The sequence below is a fragment of the Lepisosteus platostomus genome, chromosome 14, assembly GCF_059453375.1.
Source record: "Lepisosteus platostomus isolate fLepPlt1 chromosome 14, fLepPlt1.hap1, whole genome shotgun sequence".
Classification (NCBI taxonomy): domain Eukaryota; kingdom Metazoa; phylum Chordata; class Actinopteri; order Semionotiformes; family Lepisosteidae; genus Lepisosteus; species Lepisosteus platostomus.
Window position 1 is genome coordinate 29,500,001 of NC_142624.1, and position 15,771 is coordinate 29,515,771.

The following is a 15,771-nucleotide window of genomic DNA, read 5'->3' on the forward strand; positions in this document are numbered from 1 at the left end:
ATGTCCTTGGTAACAGCTTTTGTCAATCTTTCTCTAAAAGGTATTTGGCTATAAGGTAATGCTTAATTACTATCAAGGAATGATCTTCCTATTAACTACATTTATTCTGTCAAACCACCACACTTAAGGAACGACAAAAACTATTTTTAAAAAACAACAGACTACTTTGTCTGAAGTAAATGTATGAAATCTTTATATTAAAAGTCTGCAAGAGACTGTAATTGTATTATTTATAGAGACTGTGAAATTAAGCATGCTAAAAGCCAGTGAGTGTATAGTTTAATCAGTTCTATTGATTCATGCTCTCAATTCATACTGGCTTTGAAAGCAAGGCACATTAAATACATTCCCTTATTACTCTATAAATGCAAGCAGCTCACCCGCCATACCACAAGCAGTAAATTAATAGTAATAAAAACACCAAGTGCACAGACAGATACAGAAATTAAAATCCAGGCTCAAATACAATACTTAATCCCATTCAGCATAATAAAATCATGTTACATAAAAACAGTTCCAAGAACCAATCACATATCCCCATAAGCATTCAGAACAGTTAGGCATGCTCATTGTTGATTTGTAGCTCATTTTACACTGAAACACATTAATCAAATATTTTACATTTTAAAGTCACTTTTTAAAAATGATAAAACATAAAGGTTTAAATGGCAATGAATATAAAATGCAATCATTTTCCAAGAAGATCACAAATGTAGTAACATTACCACATGTTCCAAGTAAACTGCAGTGATTTACTGGGAGTGCTTTAAATACATCTATAATATGAAAACAGTTCTGATACAAAATTGTTTCCCATTATATCTTAAGTATAACAATAGATATAAAATGGCACAGGAGTAAGGTACACAACATCAAATGTTAACATTTAAATGGACAACTCAATACTTAATACAAAACAAGATTCTGCCACAGAACACTGACAGTCTGATCAGACTTTCGAAGCCATCATCAATCGGAAGTACAAACTAATACTCCATTGCTTAAGTTAATTATAAAATACATTCACATATTTGTGCGCTTGAACAAGTGAACTAGCCGCAGTAAGTTTAGAAAGTAATGAATGTCCAGATAAAAATAATAAAACGAAGAGCACAGTAGATCAAGACGGATACAGTACCATGTTCCCTTGAGTTAAAAGCAGATATTTACAGCAACAAATCAAAATCACTATTGCACTAGACATTTTAGTACGAACAGAAACACAAACACTTTTAAAAGGTACGCTATATTTCAGCAGTGGTAAAGCCTCACTAACACAAACTACACATAAAGAGCGCACTGTCTGTGAATTGGAAGTGGAAAAGCCTCTCAGTAACTTTCAGGTGAGATCCAGTTCACAGCAGCAGTAGCAGATTTGCATTCAGGGGTTCTCAAGGGAACATCTGGCACCGGGAGGTTCAGACTCCTCCACCACTGCGGTCCACGGACACCGGCTCCCTCTGATCTAGGTTCTCCTCGGCGGTTTTCATCAGAATGGCAAGCCTGCTACCAGAAACCTGACCTTTCTGAATAGCACTCATGAGCTGAAAACAACGAAGCACACATCAGATTTCAACTGGAAAACAATGCAAACGAAACAAAAAAAAATCGATAAAGCACAGAAGACAGCTACAGGTATTCCTCATTTTGATATTAGTGGGATCTGAATTCTAAAACCAATAATCTGATATTGAGTCTCTGCTGTTCTCATTAATTCATAATAATGTTTTCACTGTCTTTCCTAAATCCCCCAGAACGATGTTGAGAGTCCAGTGACAGTCAATAAGAAAACAAGTTTGTCACTATTCTACACTAAACTGACTTCTAACATAGAGTTTCTAAACCGCTAACGTCTTACAATAATACATTATAATAACATATGCAGTACAGTAGATTCAAATGGCACGATGTTTATACAATCTGCACAAGTTCCAGATCCACCGTTCAGTCTTTAAATTTCAACTGTGTCCCCATGTCTTCTCCAAGTAGTCCTTCCCTGGTGCTGGATGTGTGTGCGTGTTTCTGGCTGTGTGTGTGGAGGGTAATTATCATGCTGGAACATGTCCTGTGTTCTCACTATACTGGTTGTAAGTCACATCATGCCCTTCATGAGGAAGACCATGTCTACCCATAATACTATTAAGGAAACACAGGGCCAGTCCTCTTGCTTTACTGTTATAATAAAGCAAACAACAATGGTTCTTCTTAAATTCTGTAGGAATGAAGGTGAAATCAAATGCAAAAAGTAATTTGTGATAATTATGATGTTGGTCCTCTTACTTTAGAAGAGAAGTATGTAATTTAAGTCTAGCTATACAGGATTCCCATTCAGCTTTGAAAAAGCAATGATTTTTAGTAAACCTCCAAGATTTCCTTACAACTCAATAAGTAGCTTCAGATCCATAGAATCAGCAATCAAGAAATTACTGATATTACACCTCTAATCCACTGTAACATGCAGGAAACAAAAAGTCACAAAAAGTTATTAAAGTGTGGCTTGCTTTAAAACAGTATACTTAACTGTAAATTAAAAATCAGAGAGTTGATTCCACAACATATGGACAGCAGCAGATGACAGGAGGCTATTCAGCCCATCTTACTCAATTGGTTACCAGTAGCTTAATGATCCAAGAATTCCAACTATCCATTTCCTAAATGATCCCATTCAGTCATCCTCAACCGCATTATTAGGGAGTTCATTCCAGGATCCCACAATCCTCTGTTTAGTCAATGGCTGCATTAACATTTGCGCTTTCCCTACTTGATCACCTTTCTATCGTGAACAATATCGTTCTATTGTTTGCATTTACTTATAACAGCAATTTTCCCTAAACTCAAAACAAATGCAAATGTGGGAAATTCTGGAAGAAATATTATTTAAAATATCGAAGTATACAGTCCCTCTTCGATCCAGGTGCTGTTTACCACAAAAGTCTCTGTACATGTTAAGATGAAAAAAATGCCATCTTTTAGGGACAGTACTGAACATTTTCACTAACATTTTTACATGAAATTGGTGTAAGCTGGTGTTGCTTTCATAAGCATTTCCCTGAGAAAATATTAATTCTTCCCGCAATACTAAGACCATTTTTGACCAACGCATTAGTGCATTCTAGCAACATTTTCCTAGTCCTATAAATAACATCATGTTTTAATCAAAAAGATTACATAGATTACATAGAAAAATGAAAGAAAGATCTACTTTAATTTTGCTGCTGGTATAAAATATTAACTCACTGTAATTGATTCACTTGAAAAGTCTAATGTTTGTATTTGTCAAGTTTTCACAAGACATGTAGAATGTAAGATTTCTTAAATGCCAGCCTTTTATGAGAAATCTAAAACATTACTTTAGTTAATAATTTACATAAAATGCATTGTACTTTTAACATCATTTAAGTATCAGTAATTTCTACACAATGGATATTCTAATTAACTGGAAACTAACATATTTAAATTGGATTAGTGATATTGATAAAACATGATTAAAACGCAAAAGTGAAATGATAAAGCAATTAAAAATACAGAGCATGCACACAGTATTAATTCAGTACAATGATCAAAATCTTGAAACACAGAATAAAAAAAAAAAGTTTTATCAATTCTGCATGGTACACCAGGTTTGTCTTACTAGAGTTTGTGCTCCTACAGTGCTGTTATCTGGGGCTTATCTCAGGAGGGACAATTACCAATTCCTTTGCCTTGATCTTGTTTGTTTAACTTGACACAGTGAAGAAAGGGCTGACATTGACCAAAATCCCTAGCATTAATTTATCTCATGTTCAGCATTCATCATTGTCACACTGCAGGAGAAACCTGGCAGTCACTAGAAACACCTGCCTAGTTCAGACTGTTCAATAAGCCCACTTAGGTTATGGTGAATAGTAAACTGACCACACACAAAAAAGGAGTCAAGTGGAATTTTAGATAACATGACAGCTCAGTTTCTGAAACATTTATATGTACCTGTACTTTGACTTTTTATTTTCAATACCCAGCAAATTAATCACTTACATAGTAAAGTACTAGCTGTTGTTATATACTATACATTGTATTTTGTCTAATGTACGGTGCATTATACAGTGTCTTTAAATTCAACTTATCAGGAAAATACATTTACTTGTAATACTTGCAATGTACATTTTGCTTAGTATATTGTAACAACACTAACCATCAGTTTTCCATATTCCAAAGTGTTTTATATATATCAAACATGGTTAACATGCATGGTTAATTGTTTATCCTTCAGAATGGAGAGTAAATACTTTCCGTAAGAGTACCACATAACAAGTGAGCAGACTACTGTTCTGCCGGAATAAAATACTCCAAATACATTTAATAAATCATTTAATATTTATTAAACAACACTTTCTAAATTTTCTGTATACCACGAATTCAATCTGTTTAAGGATTAAGAAAAAAAGACCAAATCAAGAATATCTGTAACAAATCTCAAGAAAAATAAGAATCTACTACTTAAAATAATGTTTTTAAAATATCAAGCAAAGAACACTTTTAATGGGTTACAAAAATATTGCAAAACAGAGCAAGGAAGACCTAAGATTTCATCCTTCACTCTTGATATACAGTAAATTACCTACCTGCAAAAATTCATTAAGTTCAACTTGTCCATTTTTATTCAGGTCAACCTCATTCAGAATTTCATGGAGTGCATTTTCATCAATCTGGACACTAATACTCTAGTTAGGAAAAAATGATAGAAATGTATAATACTAGGAGAGACATTTCAGTTTAGTAATAACACATGATCTAAATGAAACAAATAACATTTTAGAAAATCACATTTCTTAATCTCAGAAATAGCATTACACACAACCCAATGAAGTGGACATTTCTGGGCTCACTGGCTTTAATCAAACTACAGAAAATAATTATACTTAAGACCAACTGGACGTTATTTATCAAAAAACTTCATGGAGATCAAGAAGAGGATGATGTATAAAACTTTATGCAAATTCTGTCACAAACCAAGGCACAACGACACTTAACTGCTAATGGTAGAGGAATGGTAGCAAATACCCATTTAGACATGACACATGCATTTTCAATGTACAGATCAACCCAAAGGAGCAGACATTAATCCACTAGAAATTCAGATATCTTTTCTAAGACATGGATTTTTGGTTTCATTATGTACAGAAAGAATAATTTAAAATTAACAGGAAGTCAAAGCAAAGCTAAACATATACATAGATTAGTGATTTACCATGGTTCAAATTCGTAAATATACTGTATACTGCTGGGCATTAAAAAGGATCCTAACCAACAATATAGCTACAAGATAAGCTATGACAATGATATTTGATAGCTATGAAGCTCAATACCATGGTTACTGAGCTAAAAGAAGATCCCAGAAATGGAACAAATATATTAAAGGAGAGAAAGAGAAAAAGGTGAAATCTCACAGGGCTTTGCAAAGGTATGTATGAAAAATCTCACTATTAATCACTCAAGCTTAAAGAAAAAGAAATGAAAAAATATTTACCTCCAATACCCGTTGAACATCAACTATGGTAATAAATCCCTTCTTATCTTTGTCAAATTTGTGAAATCTCTTTTTGTATCTGGAAATAAAAACAATAAACATTCATACAGAAATGCATATTTAACAAATCCTTATTACTATCCTTAAGCTTTTTAATTATTTAGAAACTGTTCCATTAATTTACATTAAAGAATAACATGTTTTTACCTCTCGGCTTCTGAAGGTGTTAGGCTTATCTCAGATCTGTCTGTTAGTTGTTCTGATCGTGACTTGTAGCCCATTTCATAGTACAGGAACTGTTTTGCTGCTTCAAGTTCTTCCTATAACAAATATTAATAATGTGTCAAAAAAACAGCTGATTGACATGGGAGATCTTTCTTTCCATTTACAACAAACAGAAATCACAGCGTGCTATCCATGATATAATTCAGTGAAATCACAATATGAACCAAAGGCCAAAGGCACTCAACTGCATCCCTTCAGATAAAAGGACTTAACAGCAAAGTAAACACAGTTCCCATTTGCTCTTTTGAAAATGTGTCCTTTCCATCTGGAGAGTAACTTAAATTCCTGAACCTGCTGCTGCCTTTTCACATGTGTGTTTTTCAGTCTGTGCTTGGCATGATACTTAGTGCCGTACTAAATTTTTTTGGCAAAGAGTAGGCCTTCACTGGCTATAAATAGACTTCAAGAGGCTAAAATTTTAACAACTCCCAAGAGATAGATGGGAATGGGTGGGGACTACTTTACTGTATAACAATTAGATCACAGGAGTGAGAATGGCCTGTCTTTATTTCAGAAAGAAAGCAGCAAGGCTAAATTCTTAGTACAGTAGTGTCTGAACATTCACAATGGTTAGGTTAGGTTTAAAACACTTCCAAATTTTAAATTCTCCAGTTTCACCTGGTGCGTGAGATTTGAAATTCGCCTCACAGCCACCCAGGCCCTTCCCTCAAAATTTATTTTTCACATCATAGGCCAACTCTGTCCCAGTGAGCTCGTGGATAATTGAATAAGCAATTGTTAAATCCCAATTGTTGAAACTTTACTGTGCTATTGTAAAAACACTTTATCATAAAGAAAATGTATATATCATCTGTATATACTGTACAAGAAAAAAACATCACCAGTGGATACCGTAGAGCCAAAATTAGGGAAAATGTTTTTGTTAAAGCCTCTTTAACAAACACCAGTGCTGGCATACCACAAGCAGAGAAGTAAAAAATTGAAGCTTGGTAGGTCAAAATTTAAATTAAAGTGACGAAAGCCACACCTGTTACAAATTTCGTAAACATGGTGCTTAACGACTAGGAATATAAACCCAAAACATAACATAATGCAGCACTGTCAAATTTACAGATTGGGTATTCAACAAGAAATCACCACTTCCTATTTAATGTACATAAAAGCAATTATAATTTTAAATGAATTCAGTACTGAATAGTTTATCACTATGATATTGTGATAAGACTTTTTGGACTGTATTTTTACAACTACAGACACTCTCTGTACCTTTTTCTTTTGCTCACTCCACTTCAAGTGCTTGCCCATTATTTCCACAATTCGTGGGAGAGCTTCATCAGCTGCCTGCACATTCAGGAACCCCAGGCGAGTTCGGCGTGCAATGACATCAATGGCCGTGCAGGCGTACTCTTTGATTGCGTATTGGACCTGAAATCAATTAGCCAGATAACGAAGGGAAGGTGAAATGGGCAGATCTGTATTTTCATTCTCTGTTTCTGTCAAGGAAGTGCGGGTTTGTAAAAATTGAAACTCGGACAAAAGCAAACCAACTACGGTGTTCCGGTACTTCAGAAGTATTTGAAACAAATACGTTTTCTTCAGTTACTCGATGTACAGTATGCTTTGAACGCTCATGCAAAGTCTGAAATGCAGGGACATTTTATGTGTTTACCCCAAACTCCCTGACCAAGCACCTCAACATTCAGGTCAAAATTAGGCCAAATACTTATTAATGTGATGTAGAGACAAAAAATATTAAAGTTTATTTGATGTAATTCTGCGGGCTGAGGGAACGACCCGTGAGGACGAGGCTACCAAGACATCCCCACTTCTTGAGGAATGAGCCAGGGAGCTGCTTCAAGGGTAAAGACGAAGTGGAGGGTGTGATGCAAGAAAAAAACCCAAAAGTGGTGCTAAGAGGCGAGATATTTATTTGTAGGAGAGTGGAGGTGGGATAGGTTAGAAATTCAACCTCCACACAAAATTCGGATTTAAACACCATTTAAAGGCTGTACATTTTTGGAAATTGATGGTATTTGTTGTGACACCTGTGCGCTGTTGTTTGTGATTTTGAACAACAGTGAAACAAAACAAGTAACTGGACGACCAGCATGTCTTTCAGGGAAAGCCTGTCTCTACAAATCTCCAAGGTTAATGCATGATGTGAGCAGCTACTTAAATAGCAATTAGCAAACCATCATTGATTCTCAATGTTGCATTTATTGTGGTGTAAAGAAAAGAAAACGTTTCTTTCCATATTTCTATATATACATACCTCACTTTCAATGTAAGGGAATTCCGACACCAAACGTTTTCCAACAATGGGCCACCGCTTACCAGTGACTTGTGCCATCTTAGCCACCTCAAAAGCCTTTCCGCCATATGTAGAAGCCAGATGCTGAGCAACCTAGGTATTCAAAATGTTCATTGATAATTCACTGTATATTAGCAAATAATTGTTTTAAGTACATTAGATGTTGTTTTCAAAGTTTTAACAGTTAATTTAATGGAGTTATAGTACGCAGACAGTGAAGACTGATTGTAATACATTATCTGCCAGGACTAAACAAAGAGGTAGTTATTTCAATTCCAATGGTATTGTTACTTTTTATAAAAGGTCAGGTGCTGTCAAAAATATCACCATATTGACCTTTTTAAACATTCTGAGACATCAGGATCATAGATTATGCTTTCTTCAAGCATGTTTCCTAACGAGGGGTTAAAAAGTCTTAAAGTCACAGGTGGATCCAGTTCTTACTTTAATTTCTATTTGTGTGCTACTGTAGATCAAGATATAGAATCTCTTCCTGTTCATTACAATAGTGCACTGTAGTGTAGTGCCAGATGTACGAATATAGCAGTTCAGTCCTCTTGCCCTCCTTATTGTTTTTAAAATAATTCCCACCAGCAGTCAGCCACGATTTGTATTTTTTATGGGTTGCTGACGAAGTGAGGTCCTAGTGCTTCACTTCTGATTTGGTAGCACAGAGAAATTTTCAACACATTTTACATTTTCATGATTTCCCAATCTGGGAAGGAGCACTCATTTTTTGTAGATGTGTAAACTTGATCTTTACATGCAGAGCTAACTGGACTGGAATGCAGAAATCTGTAAGATCCCTCGGGCAAGAACTTTTTCTTTTTGCAAGACAAAAGTATTGATAATTTGGAGCGCATCTGGAATGTTTGGTCCATAAATTAAATCGTAAACATTTTGCTGATCATTTCAATATAACAACATTTGTTATAGTTCTGGTAGCTAAAACAAAGCAATAGTAAAGTCCTCTAGTCAAAGAACACAAAAGACAAACATTTTACAACACTACAACAATACAACACAAGTCTGGCAAAAACAATTCTGGTTCTGCTGTGGCTATACCTCTATCTCCAGCCCATAGTCCTGAACTAGCCGAATATACATTGTAGGAGTCCAGTCTTTGGCCCCTTCCAACATGAAGCCCACTGTTCTGCTTGGCCCTGCTTTCAGTTTGAGAGCTTTAATTGCTGCATCTAAGGTTTCTTCAGCCATTGCACGATAGGTCGTCCATTTTCCACCTAAAACAAGATGATTAGACACTGACAAAAAGGTATCCGCAAAGACAGATATATCTTTAGAAAACTGAGGCACTCCATCTGAAGTTCTGATTTGATCTATAAAGGTTTGGTCTGTACTTTTGTATATTGTAGACATAAATCATAATTAGAACTACAACATTTTATTAAAATAAGAAAAGTTTTATACTTATTAAACTTATGACACCAAGACAAGACGTTTAGTTAACAAAATGAACCAACAGTAGAAAGCCTCTGAAATATTTTTTTCTACTTCAGACATGATTGCGTCTCCAACAACACTGAATTGATTAATATAAAACCTTTTGGTTATTTAAGAAAAGTCCCGTTTCAGTTAAACAATGGTATTAATAGTAAATAAGAAATTGCAGTTATAATTACACTGGGAGTTCACAAACATTTTCTCTGCATTGTATGCCTTTTTTTTTCCAACAGGATCTGCAATTTCCCATGTGTTATTAACTAACTGAAAAGTAATATGGAAAACAGACTAATTTAATAGGTTAACTTATTTAGGGTTTAAAAGAAATATTCCTTCTTTGTCTTTGTCACTTTTATACAAGGCTTTTTGTGTATTTTTCAGTTTTTGTGATGGAGAATTGACAGTTTCAATGTCACAGAAAAGATTAAACATTACATTTTAAAACACATTTTCAATTATTCATGACATGGGATTTCTACAATAAAACAAAGACAATAAGAGAATAAAATCCACATTTATAAAAATCTGACAAATTAAGTTTTTCTGATACCTGCAATAGTAACGAGTCCACTGTCGCTGATATTAACAATGTGATTCCGACAAATGGATTGTGTGTCTTTGGAGTTCGGGTCAGTGACTAGAGGACGTATACCACTCCAGGCTGCCAAGACATCTCCCCTTCTCACTATGCAAAACAGGAGAAGAAATATAATTAGAACTGCAAGCAGCTTTGAAGACTAACAAATTTGTTCAATCATCATTGATTGGTACAGCACCTATAGTAAATGTGGTAAAAATGTTCTTATGGATGAAATGTTAGTTAGCAGAAAAATAATGTCTCAGAACTATTTTCTTCTTATGAAATTATGTAGTAAAGCAACATTGCAATTAAGAATAAAAGTTCTATAGGATTTTATTTGTAAAGAACAATGTACAGTATAATAATTATGTATGTATTCAGCAATGTAATTACTAACATTTGATTCACTTGTATTTTAATCAAATTGTCTAAGACTAAGAATTGAAATAATTTGTAATTTTGTATTGAGTTATTCTATCTCGCTTATTACAGCTATGGTCACTGAGGTCTTACACAACAAACAACAGCATTGTCCTGCTATGTAATTATAAACTACTTCATACAGTAATTTAAACTAAGCTTAATTAACTACACTGATGTCAACCAAAATCTTAAAAGACCTTTAAGAAATTGTGTATAAACAGACAGGAGTTGATTGGTTATACACTTTTTCACCACCAACAGTTTAAATTTTGTCATGATTTGATTAGTTTAAAATCTGAAAACTGTGTGAATGACAGCTACAGAATCTGGAGTTTATTGACTACATCCGCAGTTCTCAACCCAAGTATGCAGGCTCCTTTTCAATTTCCAAACATTTGCGACATTACAAGTTGTTTTTTTTACACTCTTGTTATATATGGAAATAGCATAATGGTAATAACATTAATATTCTGCACTCAGTAAACTCATTACTCCAACAAATATATTTGTGAAAGCATAGCCGTGCACATCCGTGAACATATGTATATCGAGCAACTTCATTGAAATAGCTGGTGTGTTTCATTGACTTCAAAGGCAAAAAAAAAAACAGTGAAGTCAGGTTGGAGGGGTGACAGTTTCAGCCTTGTATCCACATCACATTCTGCTTTCACATGGACTCCCTGCTGAAACTCCCTGCAGTTTGTCTTTGGACTGTGGGAGGAAACTGGAGAACCTGGCAGAAACCCATCTGAACACAGAGAAAACATACAAACTCCACACAGATAGCACTCCAGGGCTGGAACTGAACCCAGGGTCCCAGCAGTGCAAGGCACCAGTGCTAACCACTGTATCACTTTTAGTAATAGTAGATTTTGGTTTATTCCTCATCACAGATACTAGATGAAAAATATGTTTGTACCTAAATTATAAACCTAGCAAGCTAGTCTGACAGAAACAACTCAAACAAGGAAAGATAATATCCCAAATTGTAGTTATGTAGAAAGCAGAGCATTTCATTAGACCCACAAAATGCCAGGCTGTGTTCAACATGAATAATACATTTCAGCATTTCACACCAGTATTGACGTCAGCTGAATAACCAATGAGGTGTCAATTCTTCCATTCTCCTTTTGTCTTACACCACAAAATCATAGATCATGTATGTTCTGGTGAGTGTCCTTATTGCCACTCTCTGCCAGTGGCATGCTTCCACTCATCATATCCATAAACTGATTCTTATTTGAAAAGAATAATTTGCACACAAAGCAAAATACACACCCTTATAGGAGGGAACAACAGGAACTACTCACAATTAACTTTTTCTCCATTCTGCAGTTTAAAACAAACTTTTTGAGAATGTGCTAAGTTAGATCTGTTTGCATTTTCTCTCACAAGCCCCTTGCCTTTCACAACAATTTAAGCAGAACATGCCGGTCAAATGACTTGACTTCTTCCTATTTGCCTAGATCATTACTAAGGGCAAATTTCACAGCAAGATAAATGTTGTAAATGGGACTATGCAGTAGTTTTGAAGCTGAATGGAGGTTACTTTCTGCTCGCAGGCTTAAAGTTTCAGCAAATTCATAGGATCTGTCAATGACAGTTAAGCTATCGATCTGGTCTGTTTCCATCATTGTGCATCTTCTTAAAATTGTTTAAATCCGGAATATGAACATTGTTGCAAATCAAATATTTGCTTTTCTTTCCGTTTCCTATATTTATCTGTGCCACTGAATCTCGCCATAGTCAACAGTACAATGTAAAAAATATACAGTTTGTGTTACACAACCTGATTCAATTATGATGTCTCCCCTCCCTCATCCAGTATAACGTTTGAGTTGTGTTTCACTCATCCCTTGCTCCTGTATTTCAAAGTAAAAAGCAGAGCCGTGGGTTTTTTACAAGATTTAAACCAATTCCTTTTTCCACATCTCTTAAGTCTTTGAAATGCCAGGTAAATGAACAATACCACTGTAATTAATTTTAAAATAATTCTATTGGAATTCCTAGAATTTGTGTCCTAGTAAAACATCCCATTCACTCCTCTTAAATCCAGCCCTGTTTCACAGCCAGCAACTTCTAACCTGACAAGATGTTACATCCAAACACAGACCTTTTATGACAGGCCTCAAACAGTGAGACTAGAAGTCATTACAACTTGCCGAAGTCAACATACGGTTCCATCATGCTCTCTTTTTGTGAGCATTTTGGCACTGCCAGTCACAATAACCCAGGTATCAGAAGCTCCTTTGTAAGGAGGCTGCTGAACACACACTGTCTGTAGGTCTTCTCTGATGGATGTTAGCAAATGGTGCAGATGTTCACAGTGATTCGCTGATTAATGCCCTATAGGTGGGGAGGGGCAAGTGTAATGGTCTCAGCAGGAAAGTTGAGTTCTATAGCAACTCAACATCTAGTTATTGATGGCAACCTGACTGTAAGGTGCTACACTGATCAGACCCTGGCCTCAGTTGCTGCCCCTCCTGCTGGCTCATCCTGACATGCAAGGTTCTTACAACTCAATGATTACCTATATTTTGTACTTGTAAAAATGGCTTTCGTGTTTCATGAGCATGTGACAGTTATACCATGGCCGGCCTGCTTTCTAGACTTCGGACCCGCTGAGCATATGTGCGGTGAGCTGGAACAACATGAGACATCTTGGGCTCAGAGACCCAGTAAAAAGTACACGCTTGTGCAGTCTCTATATAAAGAATATATTCATCCTTTTTGTAACAGAATTGTACATACACATTTCTGAGTTGACTGGACAGCTTTTGAGTTGGAGGTGTTCACATGCCTTTCTCAAAATTGTTTATAACTTTTTTGCCAATGTAACTGTTATCAGAACAACTAGCCTAGCTTGAAAAGTCTACTGATTGCGACTGAAATATGCCAGGTTTCTGAGAAGGTGTTGACAGGGTTTTCCAATATCCAGTTTAGCTTACTTCCTTGGTTGATACGGGACACTTATTTCTGTCACAAATCAAATGACTTATCTGTCTCGACCGACCCAGTACAAAGCTTGTGCAGCTCCCATCTTTGAACACGACCAGCTTCAATAGTGGAGAAAAAAGAGTCCTTTACGATCGCGATTTGCTTGTACTACTTGGAAGCCTAAAAATCCTTACAAACACGACAGGCTTTCACTGCTTGGAAGCCAAAAAAGAAAATTCTGTACAATCTCTAAAGACTTCTAGCAAACTTGGAAGCCTAATAAAACGAAAAATCCTTACAATCACTAGAGGCTTCCATGCTTGAAAGCCTAACTCAGCTGTCAGAAGTAGAATATATTTACTTAGCCCATCTTGGCCTGTTATCAGCTGTGTCTGTAGTACTTATACAGATGTTTAAAGAGGTGACAGACAGTTAGGCAGACAGATACATGAATCAGACACTTCTGTCACCCCTCACAGAATTGCACTCCGGCTAGGCAGAGCCTGATGGGCCGATATCTTGATCCCACATCAAAGCAGTTGCCAAGTCTTTTATAATAAAAGGTACATCAGCTGAGAATAAATTCATGTTGAAAGCTGCTCTTTTGCATATGTCGGCCGCTACATAACGCAATACTCTCTTTTTCTATAGTAGTGACATATAAGAATTAAATATTAATATGATGCTGTGTATTGATTAAAAAATATCTGCCACCATAATGGGTCTGGTGATATTTCTGAATAAACAACGACAAACTCATTATCAAAGGGCATTTTTAAAACATTTATGACGAACAGTACCTTAGGATCCAGCATGCTTTCCTTGAGCAATAAAACACAAGCAACTGAAAACAGTTCAGTATGTATTTGCTGCACAATGCCTATATAATCAAAAGGACTACACACAGGAGTATGCTCAAAGACAAAAGGCAGTACAAAACCTCAGGGACACCTACTGGAGACAGAGCACTTTTCATTAAATTTGTTTTAAAATGTCCACACACACACATTAAACCATAATGAAGGAGGAGGAGCAGGGGTAGGCTGAAAGGAGCCTTGCTTTCATAATAAAATACTTTTTTTTCTTTTTAAAATACAGTAAAGTGAGTGGGAAGCATTTTACATAGGATGACTGTAATAGTCTCTGTAACACAATCATTACAAGAGGTCTAAAGTTCAGTGATCAAATTTTAAATAAATCTATACTCGTAAAAGAAGGAAAATAACACAACAAAAGAGAATTTAGCATTATTTTCTAACCTGGTTTTACATGGAAGCTGGCCTCCAAAAAATGATTTATAAAAAGAAAAAAAAGGAGATTAGGTAGTTTGCAGAAATGTAAGTCTCTAGTGTGAGAAACAGAAAATGTTTTAAAATGTGCATTGATCCTGGTTGCCTAAAGAAAGGACTAACTCTCATACTGTGCTGGGATACAAATGAAATAAAGTCCTTTTAGGAGACCATAAATAAAAGCCCACTTTAGCAGCAAAAAATAATCAAACATTACATTTGATCCCAATGTCATTGGTAGTACAGAAGTAATGTGTCAATATGGTAATTAGCCTTACACTGAATTAACACTGAAGATTTTGTATCATTCTGAACTGTAAACAGTTCACCTTGCCACAGGAAGCAGACAGCTTCAAATGAATATCACTGGGTGACAGAATTAGCTAGAACATGATAACCCAGAATGATTTCCACTCTCTTACTTGACGTTCCTAATTGGTTCCCGGGTCAGGTCTCCAGATGGATATACTGTACCCCTGAACATGACTGGCCTTGCAAGTCACTCATTTCCTTGTTTTAATGTGAGTGGCTCCTACTTTTTAGGTGAAAGAGTTTACAACTGTCAAACACACAGCAGTTGTTACAGTACATCACTGCAGAGACAGGCCTCCAGCCAAGCATACACAACAGACACACAACAAGGTTACAGTGGTATTGAGACCTTTTAGACATTATTGAGACATTTTTTTTCCTGAAAAATATGCTTATGCTGAGGTAGGAACACACACATGAACTTAAAATTCAGACCATGTAGGAAAACAATTTCTTAGTATGATGTGCAACAATCCCTCTTTATTATTATGACCACTACTGTATATGGTGTACATAAACAACCTGAAAAAAAAACTAGCCAATTCTAAAACCACCACTTGATTTGTAAGTCATAAAAAAATAACAAGTCATTAGAAAATCTTCACGGAAAACGGTGAAAAATTGCTTTTTTTAAAGCAAACGCTTCATTTTATTTTCATTTTCTTGTGGAAAAGAATGTCTCTAAAAGGCACTTTTTTTAAAAAAA

General features: G+C 35.6%; 1 protein-coding gene across 1 annotated transcript in view; it reads right to left on the reverse strand.

Annotated features, from left to right (window-relative positions):
• Positions 1 to 165: 165 nt before the first annotated feature.
• The window catches only part of gpd2 (glycerol-3-phosphate dehydrogenase 2 (mitochondrial)), a 45,763-nt gene continuing 30,157 nt past the window's right edge, over positions 166 to 15,771 (reverse strand). Inside the window, exons 10-17 of the mRNA XM_088605555.1 lie at positions 10,075 to 10,209; positions 9,129 to 9,304; positions 8,025 to 8,156; positions 7,019 to 7,177; positions 5,714 to 5,826; positions 5,507 to 5,585; positions 4,602 to 4,700; positions 166 to 1,544 (exon numbers count right to left, since the gene is read on the reverse strand). Coding sequence (XP_088461681.1) covers positions 1,419 to 1,544; positions 4,602 to 4,700; positions 5,507 to 5,585; positions 5,714 to 5,826; positions 7,019 to 7,177; positions 8,025 to 8,156; positions 9,129 to 9,304; positions 10,075 to 10,209 — 1,019 coding nt within the window. The 3' untranslated portion in view covers positions 166 to 1,418. The remainder of the gene's footprint in view (positions 1,545 to 4,601; positions 4,701 to 5,506; positions 5,586 to 5,713; positions 5,827 to 7,018; positions 7,178 to 8,024; positions 8,157 to 9,128; positions 9,305 to 10,074; positions 10,210 to 15,771) is intronic.